This window comes from Aethalodelphis obliquidens, unplaced genomic scaffold (genome assembly GCF_003676395.1).
Source record: "Aethalodelphis obliquidens isolate GAN/ISIS:26980383/991018 unplaced genomic scaffold, ASM367639v1 scaffold9, whole genome shotgun sequence".
Lineage (NCBI taxonomy): Eukaryota > Metazoa > Chordata > Mammalia > Artiodactyla > Delphinidae > Aethalodelphis > Aethalodelphis obliquidens.
Window position 1 is genome coordinate 22,714,007 of NW_020837953.1, and position 16,419 is coordinate 22,730,425.

The window sequence follows — 16,419 nt, forward strand, 5'->3', positions numbered from 1 at the left end:
CTCACTGTTGTGGCCTCTCCCGTTGCGGAGCACAGGCTCCGGACGCGCAGGCTCAGCGGCCGTGACTCACGGGCCCAGCCTCTCCGCGGCATGTGGGATCTTCCCGGCCCGAGGCACGAACCCGTGTCCCCTGCATCGCAGGCGGACTCTCAACCACTGCGCCACCAGGGAAGCCCCAGATATGCTTTTAACTTTTGCACATTCACCTGTGTGTGCATTACAATTACTATGTTTCTGTAGCAGTACTACAGTGGAAATACTGTAACTTATATTGTCTCTATATTTTAGTGTATAGACATATTACCACCTTGTACTTACTAAGGTACAGGTTTATAGACACAGGTCCAGGTATATTGTATGTTATAGGCTGAGAGATTTTCAAGGATAACTTTGATCATAATTTTCCCAGTGACATTAGAACCTAGTTCTCATGTAAAACGTGACTGTTCTGTTTGGGGGTGTTCCCTTGTTGGAGCGTAGTGAGTAAAACTAAACTGAGAGATGGGTTAGAGACTCTGATAATAGCTTAAGGATCTTTAGGAGTTGGAGAGGTGTCTGTTAAGTTCAGAAGCCACTGGGTTGTTCTCTCTTCCGTGTTTCGTAGCTGGTGCTTACAGAGGAGCCTGTACTGGGGGGCAGAGGGTGTTTGTTTTTTTTGAGGATATTCTCTGCCGGCTGTTAACATACTGTTACGTGATAGATCCTAACTCAGAGTTTGACTTTCATCCTGTTTCAAAAATTCCTCTGCCTGTAACTCCTTTACAGGCACATCAAGTTCTAGTTAGGATCAGCTTCCTTTTATCACATCTAAACTATTATTTTGGACTTTTGCTAGATGTTTTTCATCTGAAGACTTTGCATGTGCATTTAATAAAAACGTTACCTAAATTAGGAAAAATGTTATCTGAAATTAAAATGCATCTTACAAAGCAAGCAATTCCTTTTAGCCACGAAAGAAATTAACTTCCAAGAAAAAGTTGGCATTTACAGTAGGTTTTTTTTTTTATAAATTTATTTATTTTATTGTTACTATTTTTTTGGTTGCATCGGGTCTTCGTTGCCGTGCACGGGCTTTTCTCTGGTCGAGGTGAGCGGGGGTTACTCTTCGTTGTGGTGACAGGCTTCTCATTGTGGTGGCTTCTCTTGTTGCGGAGCACGGGCTCTAGGCGTGCGGGCTTCACTAGTTGTGGCTCGAGGGCTCTAGAGTGCAGGCTCAGTAGTTGTGGCGCACGGGCTTAGTTGCTCCGCAGCCTGTGGGATCTTCCCAGACCAGGGCTGGAACCCGCGTCCCCTGCATTGGCAGGCGGATTCTTAACCACTGTGCCACAAGGGAGGCCCTACAGTTGGTTTAAAAAAAACCTCACAAATTTGAGCATGATCATCCTTGACAAAAATCTGTGAATTTGGCGAATTTTATGCACTTGTTAGAAAGCTTAAAAAAAAAAAAAAGGTCAGAAAAAAGAAGTTAATTTTCAGCGTTGTAGCAGTAATTACATTTGACTAAAGTTTATGATAAATGAAATAAAGCAGAGTTTTTGGCAAGTCTTACACCCAGCTATTCATATTTGCTTTGACTATTTGTATTTTGTATTTCTCCAGGAAAGCTTACAGAGCCTTCAGAACAGGGAAACAAGTGCGTTTGCTATTTAAACAAGGATTTCTGATTTGAAGTCAGGCTGCGTCCATGTTGTAGATTTTGGTATGGGTTGAGCTTTGCAAAAATGAAAGCAGAAAGCCTTTCCCAGATAGGTTTTGAACTTTTTGCTTTTTCTCAGTGCTTTGCTTAGTGTTACCTGTAATTCTCCTTTCTCTTTAGAACTCAAAGGTGCACATCCTTGATACTGAAAGCTTTGAAACTACATTTGGCCCTAAAGCACAGAGGAAGCGACCAAATTTATTTGCAAGTGATATGCAGTCACTTATAGAAAATGCAGAAGTGTCCACTGAGAGCTATGACCAGGGGAAGGATCGTGACTTGGTAGCTGAAGACACTGGTGTGAGGTACAGTTTTAAAGTTCACGCATATCTCCTCATTTGCTCTTCTGCAATGGACATCTTCTTTACAGTTGTTTACCTGCAAGAAGCTCGGTGATGTATCTCATAGGTGGAGATCTTCCCTTAGACTAGAAAAATTAGTGAAACTGGTTGGGGCCAGACTAAAGATAATTTAAGGTGGCTTGTTTACTATTGGTCTCTTAATTCCCCCCCAAATAAAAATAAATAACACTTTCTTCATAATAATAACAGTGTATTCTATCATAGACAAATTTTTAAAATATAGTTAAATTGGAAATACAGCAAAAAGAAAATAAGCACTCATAATTCCACTACTTATGTTAAGCATTGTTAATATTTTGGTGAATATCAGGGTTTCCTCTGGACCACTGGGGGTGGGGGGAGTTCACTGATGGCCTTTGAGGTTTCCGTGACCCTCTGAAGATAATATGGAAAATTTATGTACATGCATAAAAGAAGTGGAGTTTTGTTGTTTATAGAGAAAGGGAGGAGAAGAAGGATCCATAACTTTCATCATACTTTCATAGGGGCTCATACCCAAAAGAAGATCAAGGATCAGTTAAGGATATATATGTATATATATACATTATTCTGGATGTTTTTATTTATAAATATAATACTTTAAGACTGTATTTTAACTTGCTTTTATTTTAATATATTTTTCTAAATTATTAAGAATATATTTCCAGGGGCTTCCCTGGTGGTGCAGTGGTTGAGAGTCCGCCTGCCGATGCAGGGGACACGGGTTCGTGCCCCGGTCCGGGAAGATCCCACATGCCGTGGAGCGGCTGGGCCCGTGAGCCATGGCCGCTGAGCCTGTGCATCCAGAGCCTGTGCTCTGCAACGGGAGGGGCCACAACAGTGAGAGGCCCGCATACCGCAAACAAACAAACAAACAAAAAACAAAACAAAAGAAAAATAATATATTTTTTCATGTCAGTTCTTAGTCAACAGTGATATAATGTTTCATGTCAGAGTAGGTTTTTGTTGTGGCCAGTCCCATGGTTAGACATTTATGCTGTTCAGAGGTTTCCCCTATGGTAAACAACTCTAAGGTAAAACATCAATGTGACTAATTCTTTCTCATTCTTAATTGTTCCCCAAAGATAAATTCTTAGGGGAAATGCCGTTGAAGAATATGCAGTTTTTTGATAGGCGGCTGCCTTATTACCCTCCAGAAAGGGTTTACCAGTTTAGTTCTCTTGGTTCTCCCTCACGTGTTCCTGAGGTGCCCTAGCGGAGAGGTGCTGTCCCCTGCCTGCAGTGCCACTGCCTTGGTGCTGTCCTCGGTCCATCGCTAGCCCTGGGCCTCCTAGAGGTAATGTCAAGGCACTCGAGGCCAAGCAAAAAGAGGCAGCGAGTTCATTTATTCTTAGAACTATTTGGACTTGTATGCTTTTGCTGATTTGAATTTTTTCCACCTCCAAAGGGTACAGTCGGCAGTGGAGGAGAAACAAAACTATTCTTGTTCCAGGGACATTGGGTAAATGTCTCTGAGGCTAGTAAATGAGCAGATTCTCAACCTTATCAAGAAAGTTTCACTCTACGTGGGAGCTGTGGAGTGTGGATTATGGTTCAGATTCCTTTTCATAATTCTCTGTGACAGACTGCCTAATTATAGTTGCTTTTTTTAAAATTAAATTTATTGTGGTAAAATATACATAACAAAATTTACCATTTTAATCTTTTTAAGAAATTATTTATTTATTTTTGGCTGTGTTGGGTCTTCGTTGCTGCGCACAGGCTTTCTGTAGTTGCGGCGAGTGAGGGGCTACTCTTCATTGCGGTGCGCAGGCTTCTCATTGCAGTGGCTTCTCTTGTTGCAGAGCACGGACTCTAGGTGTGTGGGCTTCAGTAGTTGTGGCACACGGGCTCAGTAGTTGTGGCTTGCAGGCTTTAGAGCACAGACTCAGTCATTGTGGCTCACAGGCTTAGTTGCTCTGCGGCATGTGGGATCTTCCTGCACCAGGACTCGAACCCGTGTCCCCTGCATTGGCAGGTGGATTGTTAACCACTGCGCCATCAGGGAAGTCCCAGTTTAATCATTTTTAAGCATCCAATTTAGTGGCATTAAGTACATTCACATGGCTATGCAACCATTACCACTATCCACCTCTAGAATTTTTTCACATCATCCCAAACTGAAACTCTGTACCCATCCAGCACTAATTCCCCATTCCCCCCTCTCCTCAGCCCCTGGCAACCACCATTCTGTTCTCTGTCTCTTATGAGTTTGACTTCTCTCTTGAATAGTACTTCACGTAAGTGCACTTGTACAGTATTTGTCCTTTTGTATCTGGCTTATCTCATTAGCATAATGTCTTCAAGGTCATCCATGTTGTATCGTGTATCAGTACTTTATTTGTTTGTATTGCTGAACAGTATTCCATTATGTATACATGACATTTATTTTTATTCATTCATCTGTCAATGGGCATTTGGATATAGTTATTTTTTAAATTAAGTCAGTTTTTGGTCCGTCTACAACTAGTTGGGTTTTTTTTGTTTGTTTTTTTGTTTTTGTTTTTGTTTTGTTTTAATTTTTATTTAAGTATAGTTGCTTTACAATGTTGTATTAGTTTTTGCTGTACAACAAAGTGAATCAGTTATACATATACATATATCTACTCTTTTAGATTTCCATCCCATTTAGGTCACCACAGAGCATTGAGTAGAGTTCCCTGTGCTGTACAGTAGGTTCTCATTAGTTATCTCTTTTTTTTTTTTTTTTTTGCTGTACGCGGGCCTCTCACTGTTGTGGCCTCTCCCGCTGCGGAGCACAGGCTCCGGACGCGCAGGCTCAGCGACCATGGCTCATGGGCCCAGCTGCTCTGCGGCATGTGGGATCTTCTCGGACCGGGGCACGAACCCGCGTCCCCTGCGTCGGCAGGCGGACTCTCGACCGCTGTGCCACCAGGGAAGCCCTAGTTATCTATTTTATACATAGTAGTGTATATATGTCAGTCGCAATCTCCCAATTCATCCTACCCGCCCTTCCCCCCTTGGTAACCATAAGTTTGTTTTCTACTGCTGTGACTCTATTTCTGCTTTGCAAATAAGTTCATCTGTACCATTTTTCTAGATTCCACATATAAATGATATTATACGATATTTGTCTTTCTCTTTCTGACTTACTTCTATATGACAATCTCTAGGTCCATCCACATCTCTGCAAATGGCACTATTTCATTCCTTTTTATGGATGAGTAATATTCCATTCTATATGTGTACCACATCTTCTTTATCCGTTCCTCTGTCAATGAATGTTTAGGTTGCTTCCACGTCCTGGCTATTGTAAATAGTGCTGCAGTGAACATCGGGGTGCACGCATCCTTTCGAATTATGGTTTTCTCTGGATATATGCCTAGGAGTGGGATTGCTGGGTCATATGGTAGCTCTATTTTTAGTTTTTTAAGGGACCTCCATACTGTTCTCCATAGTGGCTGTACCAATCTACATTCCCACCAACGGTGTAGGAGGCTTCTCTTTTCTCCACACCCTCTACAGCATTTATTGTTTATAGATTTTTTGATGATGGCCATTCTGACCGGAGTGAAGTGATACCGCATTGTAGGTTTGTTTTTTTGTTTTTTTTCCTTGCAGTACGCGGGCCTCTCACTGGTGTGGCCTCTCCCGTTGCGGAGCACAGGCTCCTGACGCATAGGCTCAGCAGCCATGGCTCACTGGCCCAGCCGCTCCGTGGCACGTGGAATCTTCCCGGACCAGGGCACGAACCCATATCCCCTGCATCGGCAGGCGGACTCTCAACCACTGCACCACCAGGGAAGCCCCTCATTGTAGTTTTGATTTGCATTTCTCTAATAATTAGTGATGTTGATACTAGTTTTGATACCGCTTTCCCTTGGCACATGGTGTTTTCCCTAAAACATCCTTTTAATCTTTATAGTGCTTCGTTTGCTCACTTTGGGTCTTTTCTTATTTAGAAATGAAGCCCAAGAAGAGATATATAAAAAGGGACAGTCTAAAAGAATATGGGGTGAACTCTACAAGGTAAGACTTTAAATTCTGTCTCACTGAGTGGTTCCTTTGGCTTTCATGATCTTATATGAGAAAACTGACTTGGCTCTATTGAAGCTCTGTCAATACAAATTCCACCTCCAGGATGGATGTGTCCGTGCGCGTACTACCATTGTTCTAGATAACTGCATTTTTTTATTACTCATATAATAGTAACAACCACATTGCATAGATTCACATATTCTCTGTTAATATTTCTTTGGATTACCTGCTAAAATGATATTCCTGTTGAGATTTATTATACATGGTTAGAGCTGCATGAGCATTTTTGAGTTACTTAGTCCAGCCCTCTCATTTTACAGGTGAGAATTCAAGTCTAGAAAGCTTGAATACCTTCCCCAGCTTACCCAGGTAGTTAGTACAAGAGGCTTTGTGTCTCCTGAGTCCCGGTCTAGTTCTCTTCAGCTGGCTGAGTCTTAGGTCTGCACTCAAGTAATATTCTCGGTAACGAAGACTTTCAAGCATAGTCACGTAATTAAATATAACATGATAGGAAACTAGTACCACGAAAGCACACAAAATTTTTTAGTTTTTTTGTAAAATACTCAAAATCTATAACATGGAAGCTTAGAGGTCTAAGAAGTAAATGAGGGACTGCCCTGGTGGTGCAGTGGATAGGACTCTGCACTCCCAGTGCAGGGGGCCTGGGTTCGATCCCTGGTCAGGGAACTAGATCCCACATGCATGCAGCAACTAAGAGTTCGCATGCCACAACTAAGGAGCCTGCTGCAACTAAGGAGCCCTCGAACTGCAGCTAAGACCCAGTGCAACCAAATAAATAAATAAATAAAATATTTTTTTAAAAAAGAAGTAAATGGTTCTGCTCACTAATACATAGCAGTCGTGAAATAGACTGGTTTCATGCAAGCTAGTTCTATTTGGAATTCAACAAGTTTCAGATACTCACAGGATGAAAACAATTTTTTGAGTACTGATCCCTGGGCTTTGAGATTGGCTACCACCTGCTCTCCTCACAAGACTGTTGAGAGGTTATCTCTATTGTTGCTTTATTTTTCCCAGGTTCCCTTAAATGTCTTCTCTCTTTCATTTTGCCCTGTACTTCTGTAGCAAGTCACTTTTGCCTCTTTGAATTTGCAGGTGATAGATTCATCAGATGTTGTAGTTCAAGTTCTTGATGCTAGAGATCCAATGGGTACCCGTTCCCCTCACATTGAGACTTACTTGAAAAAGGAGAAACCTTGGAAACACCTCATTTTTGTTCTTAACAAATGTGACCTTGTTCCAACCTGGGCAACGGTAAGTACAGTTGCTAATGCAGAACAGATGACCAAGGCCACACGGCTTCTGCAGGCTCTGAGTTACCCATGAATAAGTCAGTGTCGTGGTCTCTAGGAGTTGGGGCAGCAGTTAAGGTGTTGCACTATTGAGGGTGTAGTCATTCAAGTGTCCTCATCGAAAACAAAACTAAAATCAGCTTCATTGATGATGGGCCGTTACCTTTTTTTTTTTTTTTAATTCATTTATTTCTGGCTGTGTTGGGTCTTTGTTGCTGCACGCAGGCTTTCTCTAGTTGTGGCGAACAGGGCCTACTCTTTGTTGCAGTGCGCAGGCTTCTCATCACGGTGGCTTCTCTTTCGCAGAGCACGGGCTCTAGGCGTGCGGGCTTCAGTAGTTGTGGCTCGCGGGCTCTAGAGCGCAGGCTCAGTGATTGTGGCACACGGGCTTAGTTGTTCTGTGGCATGTGGGATCTTCCCGGACCAGGGATCGAACCCATGTCCCCTGCATTGGCAGGCGGATTCTTAACCCACTGCACCACCAGGGAAGTCCTGGGCAGTTACCTTTGACCCTTGATGGTTGGCAGTGGGACAGCTGTAGTGCCCATGGGATGAATGGTGTGCGCCCTTCAGAAGAGGCGGCTGCCGAGGCCCCAGGTCTGTTTCACATTATGTTACATTAGTTGCATTTAGTAGCAGTGAAGGCATTTTTGGAATATTGTTTTGTGTTTATAAGACAAAAGACAGGCTTCCCTGGTGGCGCAGTGGTTAAGAATCCGCCTGCCGATGCAGGGGACACAGGTTCGAGCCCTGGTCCGGGAAGATCCCACGTGCCTTGGAGCAGCTACGCCCGAGTGCCACAGCTACTGAGCCTGCATGCCACGACTACTGAAGCCCATGGGCCTAGAGCCCGTGCTCTGTGACAAGAGAAGCCACCGTGATGAGAAGCCTGCACACCACAACGAAGAGTAGCCCCCGCTCACCACAACTAGAGGAAGCCCGCGCGCAGCAACGAAGACCCAACACAGCCAAAAATAAATAAATTAAAAAAAAAAAAAGACAAAGCATCAACTGTCATACTTGAAAAAAATATTTCAAAGACTTACAGCTAACATCTTCCTTAGACAACTGTGTATTTGAAGTACCATCCTGTTATTCAAGCTCTGGTTCTTCCTATGTTGTAAATAAACAGCTCACAGTTTACCAGCTTCTTTTCTTTTCTCCCTTTAGAAACGATGGGTTGCCATCCTCTCCCAAGATTACCCGACGCTTGCTTTCCACGCAAGTCTTACTAACTCCTTTGGCAAAGGAGCATTTATTCAGCTTCTGCGGCAGTTTGGAAAGGTATTGCGACCTGACCTGTCCCCCCTGGAGTTGGACAGCTGTGGGTTTGTGTGAGAATTTCTCTTCCCAGGGTGTGTCAGAGAGTTACCAGCCTCACCTTCCACATCTTCTCGGTAGTGAGGACAGTGTGTTCTGGAGATGTGAACACTCACAGAGCCTCAGGGATTCTGAAATACTCTGTAGCTCAGCCTGTACCCCCATCCCTGACAAACGTCGCTTCCCTTTCTGCCGTGTCCCTGGCACCGGATGGTCCACCCTCTGCTCAATGATGACGACGGGCCCCCTCCCCACAGTGTATCCCCACTCTGGGCTCCCGGGCTGTGCATTTCTCTTCCCTCTGCCTGGGAGGCACCCTGCTGAACCCCAGCCTCGGATCCCTGGTCAGATGCTAGTTCCTCAGGGAGGCCCTGAAAGCACGTGTTCTCGCAGCTTCATGTTCTGTACCTGCAACTTTGTATTTGTGTGTTCATTGAATCCTACCTGGCTTCTAACAAAGGACACCTGTCCTCTGTCCCACCCTTCCCCACTTCCCAGAAGGAACTCGTCCAACTCATAGCTGTTACTTCTGGTGTTTTTTTCCATATTTTTTATATATGCTTATGAATCTGTTTCTTGATCGCACACCCCCCTCAGTTTTACGTATTTGTTAAGTTCCTACTATGGAAAATGAGGGTTAGGTTTCTTACCCCCGTCCTCCCTCTCCACTCCCTCTGTCCTTGTACGACATTTGGCTAAACTATTACTCATTTAGTGTTTAGGTTATTATGACTGAAGTGTCAGTCCTTGCTGATCCACAATGCTATGATTTTAATTCCTTTCTAATAGGACCTTCTGTTTTATCTGGTGTTAATTAGCTCCGTTTTATTTGTCACTGGCATATCACCAAATCCTCTGGTAGCGTGGGAACTTTCAGAGTGTCTGGCGCCTCCCTTCCAGGTGGACTGGCTGCTGCCCAGGCTGCTGCCGGGTCTTCCTGGGATTTCCTTTCCCCGTCCTCTGAATGGGGGATTGCCATGGCTGTTCCCTGTGTTGTCCTTGTTCACTGGATCCCTCTTCTTTCTTGGTTTACTCCTTCCTTTTGATGGAACCTGTTTTCCAAAAGCTTTCTGAAAAGGAGTGCTTAGAAGGAACATTTTTTGAGACCTTGCATTCTGTAAATGTCTTCATCCTACCCTCACACCGTTTCTTAGAATGCTGAAGACACCACATTGCATTGTTTTCTGGCTTCCAATGTTGCCATTGAGAAATCTGAGACCGTTCGGACTCCTAATCCTTTGTGGCTGAGATCTTTTTGAAAAAAGTTCCTGCTTTACAGTGTCCCAATGATGTGCTTTAAGGTGGGTCTTTTATTGTTCAGTGAGCTAGGCATGGACGGGACTTTTAGTCCGTTATTTGTCCTGTACTGTTTTTTGGAAACCACCCCACGCCATATGCCCCCATTCATCTCTGTTCTTGTTCAGGAATTTGGTTTTATGTCCTGGTTTAATTCTTGAATTTCCATTCTTTTTTTTCTGGCCTTGCCTCGCGGCTTGTGGGAGCTTAGTTCCCTTACCAGGGATGGAACCCGTGCCCCCTGCAGTGGAAGCGCAGAGTCCTAACCAGTGGACCGCCAGGGAATTCCCGATTCTTGAATTTTCTTATCTTTTCTTTGTTTCAGTACATTTATGACATTTTACCCCGTTTTCTGGGAAGTTTCCTTGACTTGATCATTAAGCTGTTCTATCGCAAACTGTATTTTGCGTCTCACTTTTAATTTGTAATTTCTGAAAGCTCTTGTTTATGAATTGCCCTGCTCCCTTTTATAGCCTGTTCTTGTTTCACGGATGCACTGGCTTCTCTGTCTCTGAGAACAATGATAGTGGTTTTTGGAAATTTTCCTCTACATTTCCGTACGTTGACACTGTTTCCTCCAAGTTGCTGTTTTTCTGTCTTTTCTAGTAGAGTCACACTTCAGATGTCTGGTTATTCTTGGTTCTCCACTCATTTAAGAGAGAGCCACCAAAAAAGGCTAGAGAGGCTTTATGCAGGGAGTGGGGTTGTTGAATGAGAGATTTCACTGTAGGTGACTGGGCAGAAACCCAGTGTTTTGTTGGGGGACACTCTAGATGTCAGTGTCTGTAGGGTGGGTTTTTTGTTTGTTTTTTGTTTGGGCCGCACTGCACGGCATGTGGGATCTTAGTTCCCCAACCAGGGATCGAGCCCGTGTACCCTGCAGTGGAAGCACAGTGTCCCAACCACTGGGCCACCAGGGAAGTCCCGTCTGTAGGTCTTTACTCCTGGGCCTGTGAGTTTCCCTAGAAAGGAGTCTTCCTGTCTCCAGCTTGGGCGTATATAGACCTGGCTGCCAGGGTTCTGGGAACTCAGTGGGAGTAGGAGGCTGGGGTTGTCCTATTCAATATTTAGACTTTCAACTAATCACTCTGGGAACACTTGCTTTCAATTACTGTTATCTCTAAATCTAGGTCCCTTTCAGGTCTGAAAATTAAAGAGATTTTCAGACATGCAGGGTTTCAAAAGAGTCATTATCTCTCCTAAGGCTCTGGGGTAGAGAAGTTGGGCACCCATGCCAGGCGAGGGAGGGGAAGGAGAGGTGTGACTATTTCTGCAGACGGTCCACTGGTCAGTCTTCTGGATTTCAGTCCCACCCTTAGAGGAGTCTGTACTGCTGATTCCCAAGGTCTTTCCTGATTCATTGGCAGTATATTTGCTGCATTTTTAGTTTTTCTACCTTTGCAGCCATGTAGCTTTCATATTTTGTAGTGGGGCCAAGTTAGATACTACTTTTTAACTGCGGGTCTTCTGTTAATATCACACATTAGTTTGTTCTGTCTCATCTCCAGCGCATGCTTTGGTTTTATATGTTTGGCTCTATGGGTGTGTGTGTGTTAATTCCCACGGCTGTGGTTCCAGAGGAGTTTGTGGAGGGAGCGAGGTGGGCAGGGATGTGCAGTCCACCGTCTCTAGTCAGAAGTCCCCATCCGTTTGTAGGCTCTTCCTGAGCTCTGCCTCTTTGAGACTTTCACCCAGTGATCTAGTTTTTGAAGCTGCCTTTCTTTTCTTCTGTTGTTTACTTTTAGCAGTGAAAATGCAAAATATCTTGTGCAGAGGAGAGGAGGGATGGGTCGTGGGATTGCCGGTTGCTGCATCTGCTAAGGTTCTCTTCCCCGAAGACATTTTATCAGGGGATGGTGTTCTTCTAAATTGATGACTAACAAGCTATTTCTTCCTTTGTTTCTCAGCCTACGTACTTTTAACCTTAAAACATTCAACAGTAATTTCACGTGAGTGACCGAGGAGCTGACTCACCTCTGATTTCTTAAAGAGTATGTGTACGCAGCCCACTCAGACTATGCAGGTGGTGCGTGTCTGGGTTTTAAATCAAGTCGTAGCAATAGTTTTGTACTGTATTCTTTATGGTAGCAAAGCAACACAACCTGTTTGTCCCATGGGATGTTCACTCTGCGTGTATGTGGTGTGTATTCTTTTTTTTTGAACAGTTGCACACTGACAAGAAACAGATCAGCGTGGGTTTCATTGGCTATCCAAATGTTGGCAAGAGCTCTGTCATAAACACACTGCGCTCCAAGAAAGTTTGCAATGTGGCCCCCATTGCAGGTGAAACAAAGGTATGTCTGGCTCGAGGGGGTCTTATTTGCTTTGACTTACTTTACTTCCATGGAGGGTGATAATTCAGGACGTGGAGATGTCTCTCTGCTTCTCTTGGGTGAAGATCGCCATTGGGAGTTTAGTCTCCATATAATAGTTGGCAACGTCCTGGAGCTGTTTCTGCCCTTTTTGATAAGACTGAGCGTACTTTGTGTGCCACTGCCTGACTTTGGCATTGTTCGGTATGTGCCGTTTGAGTCTGTTTTAAATTGTCACTGCAGCCTTTTGCTTTGATAAACAAAACTAACCCAAGAATATTTGGTGCCTGGGTTAAGAAAGAAAATTCAATTTTAGGGTAGATTCTGTTAGTTGGGGGTCCTACCCTGGAACACAGGGTATTTGGGGCACACCATGGTTCTGCTGAAAGGAACAGGGGCCAAGCAGTATTAAGCTTCCAGGAGTACTTTTAAAAATCAGAAAAAGCTTTACTGGACATTATTGCACAATACTAGATGGAGATCCTGCTTCTGCATTATTTTTAGACCCTTAGCTGTTGGAAACTACGGTCTATGCCTCGTGGAAGTGCCTCATGCGCGGCCCAAAGAGAGGAGCTTTGGAGCTTCATCACGCAGCAGGCTGCTCCTCTCTGACCGCTACCCCCTCTCTAGTTTCTTGAGCATCAGGGGTTTGTGAAATCGCTTTCAGGGATTGACCTGGGGAAGTCTCTGCTTTTTAGGTCTGGCAGTATATTACCTTGATGCGCCGGATATTCCTTATCGACTGTCCGGGTGTGGTTTACCCCTCTGAGGACTCAGAGACGGACATTGTGCTGAAAGGAGTCGTGAGTATTTTGGTCCCGAGAGGCTCTTTTGTTTTGTTTGCCTTTTGGGGCCAGCGTTCTGTGGGGAACTCTGGATACCTTTGCTTTTTACTCATTCAGCAGACAGTTTGGGGTCAGCCTGTCTGACCAAACTTGAGGAACATGACACTGAACAGGGCAGTCTCTCCATTCCACTTAAGCCTGTTTGAGGAGTTAGTGGAACCGTGGGCATATCTGGTCAATGTCATCCCACAAAAGAGTTTGTCGTTTACACACGGGCTCCAAAGGGAAGCAGGGCCTGTTTATGTTTAGAGATAATTCATCTTCATGGGTTTATGGGTTGAGTCATTTTGGAACTCGGTCATTTCCTCACTTGTTTCAGAAGACGACCGAGAGCTTTAAATGGTTCCACTTAACCTTAACCAGTGCTTCTGGCTATGCATCCTGTGCGGTTCCTCCCCTTCTTTCTTAAACTATTCCCTTCTCTTTGTGTCCTGGGATGGGTGGACTTTTAACCGTTTCTGCAAGTCAGTAGCACGAAGGGTTCCAGTTTAAACTACTTGCGGAAGTCACACTGTCAGTTTGTGGTGAGCCGAGGTTAGAGCTGAGTTCTGGGCTCCGCGGCTGCGGTCGGCTGTCCATGGCGCTCCTTTCAGCCAACTGCATCTCGCCACCTCCAGGCCAAGCTCCTGCCAGGCCCCGCTTGCTTTGAGGCATTGAAACCTGTTTTCAGATATGGTTACAGAGAACACTGGGAACTTCACTCCTCCCATAATCAAGTTTGTAAGCAAGAGCTTTCCTGTGAACATTTAGGTTCAAGTTGAAAAAATTAAGACTCCTGAAGACCACATTGGTGCCGTACTTGAACGAGCAAAGCCAGAATATATCAGCAAGACATACAAAATTGATTCTTGGGAGAACGCTGAGGACTTTCTTGAGAAGCTAGCTTTCCGAACAGGGAAGTTATTGAAGGTAAGCCAGGATTTGTGAGAATTCAGACTGGGACGTGCTGCAGGTGTGTGCGTGTGTGGTGTGGACCTTTTATATATGCATGTGTGAGCAGTATGAAGTGCGAAACTTGGCAGGTAGATGGTGCCAACTGGGACCGCCGCCGTGCTTCCAAACCAGGAGGTGGTTTTGTTGTTTGAATTTAATTGGGCCTCTTCCTGCGACATTTCAGGGTGGAGAGCCTGACCTGCGGACTGTGGGGAAGATGGTCCTCAATGACTGGCAGAGGGGCCGGATTCCTTTCTTTGTCAAGCCGCCCAATGCAGAGCCCCCTGTGGCCCCCCAGGTAAGAGAAGGGTGGACCCCTCTCTCGGGAAGCATGGTTACTGACCTGGGTGTGGTGTGTCTTTGGACCACCGTCTTCTCCCTTTAGGGTAGAACTTTCCGCTGCAGTGTCTCCCATCCCAGGGTGCCACTGCTGTGACCTGGTGGGGGGGTGACCAGGAAGTAGAGGTATGATAGAAGCCTGAGTGTAAATGCCAGTTTTCAGGGCCTTGAGAAAGGAGGGCTCATTAAATGTGAGTGCTCCTGTGGTTTTCGTGTCTTTTCTTCTGCTTGAAGAACAGGCATTTCCAAGATGCTTTTGTTTCATGGACATTATGCCCAACCATGTGCCAGGAACTGGGAGCATAGGAATAACAAACGTGGTCCTTGCCCTCAAGAAGCTCGTGGTCAAGTGGGAAAGGAGAGTGGTACAGTGGATGCTCAGGGAAAGTCTATTTCTAGGGTCTTTGTCGGAGCTCAGCCAATTCTCTTGAAGAAGTGGCTTTAAGTTCTGCTTCCATGCTAGTCTTTTGGGTCCATATTTCTCTGGTTTTCTCTCACCGGGCTCCATTCCCAGAGTTTCCATTGTCAGCTATAAATTTCCAGTTTGAATATTTTCTCCAGCATTTCAAAATCAACATATCTGAAACTGATGTTACTCAACCTTTTCCCTTCTCCCCACTAAAACCGCCAAACAGCTAGTACTGCGGGACGAGGCCCTGCCTTCCTGCACGTATACACACACACGTACACACACACGCATACACGTGCCAGTGGAGGAGTATTTGGTGTTTTCTGATACCAAATAGCTTTCATTTTTCCATACCTATTATGCAAGCCTCTGACACCAACTGGGTGTCCAGTAACTTCCAGAGTTAGTGCAGACCCCACAGGTTAAGGGCTGAGTCCCACAAGACTACCCCAACTTCAGATGCCAGCTGCAGGTGGGGTTCTCAGGCTACCCACACTTCTGCCCAGCTGACTACAAATGCAGAGGTTCCCAGGTTTGATAATTTGCTGAAAAGACTCACGGAACTCAGGAAAGTGGTTTGCTTATGACTACCGGTTTATTACAAAAGATACAAGTCAGGAACAGCCAAATGGAAGAGGTGCATAGGGCCAAGTATGGGGTAGAGGGTGGTGTGGAGTTTCCGTGCCCTCTCCAGGCAGGCCACCCTCCCAGCACGTCAGTGTGTTCACCAACCCAGAAGCTCCCCAGAGCCTGTCTGTCCTTAAGGGTTTGTATGCAAGGTGTGTAAGTTCAGCCTTCATCATGTAGGCACGGTTGACTAGATCACCAGCCACTGGTGACTGAACTCAGTCTCCAGCCCTCTCAGCAATTGCTCGGGCTCTCCGGTGACCAGCCCCCAGTCTGAAGCTACGTCCCACCACAGTCATCTCATTAGCATAACTTTGGGGGAGAGGGGCTTGTTACAAATAACAAAAGCAAGACACCCCTGTCTTAACCCAGGAGATTCCAAGGGTTTTAGGAGCTCTTGTGCCAGGAACTGGGGGTCAAGGACCAAATGTGCACTTTTATCGTCCTGCAGGGAGACACGTAGTAAACAGATACGGATGTAACGTACTGATTGCTGTGAGGGAGGCTAAAGCAGGGTTAGGGGTTTGTGGGAGGCAGAGCAGTGCCTCGTACGTGGGGTGGTCAGGGACGGCCTCTGAGGAAGTGGCTTTTGAGGGGGGGCCCTAGTGATGGGAGGCAGGAGCTCCGCAGGTGTCACGAGAGGCGAGCATTGCAGGCATGGGGAGCAGCACGCGAGGCGGAGCGAGCCTGGTGTGTCATGGCTCCGGGAGGACGTGGCGGGCGGGCCACGTGGCTGTGGCCTCTGACCCAAAGAGGCCGCCCCTGCTCCCGTGTGGCCCTGCCTGGGAACGGCGGGCTTTCTCTAACTCTTCCTCCATGTCTAGTCGTTAACTTGAGATGGTCAGTGTCCGTCGTCCCCCGCCCCCGCTCCGTGATTCTCCTCCTTTCCTCTTTTTGGTGGTGGCAGCAACCCCCTTGAGCATCCGAAGGCTGAAATCCAGCTTACCAGAAAAATGCACGGAAACGTACATACGAATTTGTATACAGTT

General features: G+C 45.6%; 1 protein-coding gene across 3 annotated transcripts in view; it reads left to right on the forward strand.

The window, feature by feature from the left end:
- The window catches only part of GNL2 (G protein nucleolar 2), a 30,098-nt gene that overhangs the window by 6,923 nt on the left and 6,756 nt on the right, over positions 1 to 16,419 (forward strand). The window contains exons 2-10 of one of the 3 annotated variants that reach the window (XM_027109060.1): positions 1,600 to 1,699; positions 1,817 to 2,001; positions 5,961 to 6,027; positions 7,153 to 7,311; positions 8,520 to 8,633; positions 12,131 to 12,259; positions 12,976 to 13,080; positions 13,873 to 14,031; positions 14,240 to 14,353. In XM_027109060.1, coding sequence (XP_026964861.1) covers positions 1,910 to 2,001; positions 5,961 to 6,027; positions 7,153 to 7,311; positions 8,520 to 8,633; positions 12,131 to 12,259; positions 12,976 to 13,080; positions 13,873 to 14,031; positions 14,240 to 14,353 — 939 coding nt within the window. In that variant the 5' untranslated portion in view covers positions 1,600 to 1,699; positions 1,817 to 1,909. The remainder of the gene's footprint in view (positions 1 to 1,599; positions 1,700 to 1,816; positions 2,002 to 5,960; positions 6,028 to 7,152; positions 7,312 to 8,519; positions 8,634 to 12,130; positions 12,260 to 12,975; positions 13,081 to 13,872; positions 14,032 to 14,239; positions 14,354 to 16,419) is intronic. The other 2 variants (XM_027109058.1, XM_027109059.1) reach the window with 2 other exon arrangements.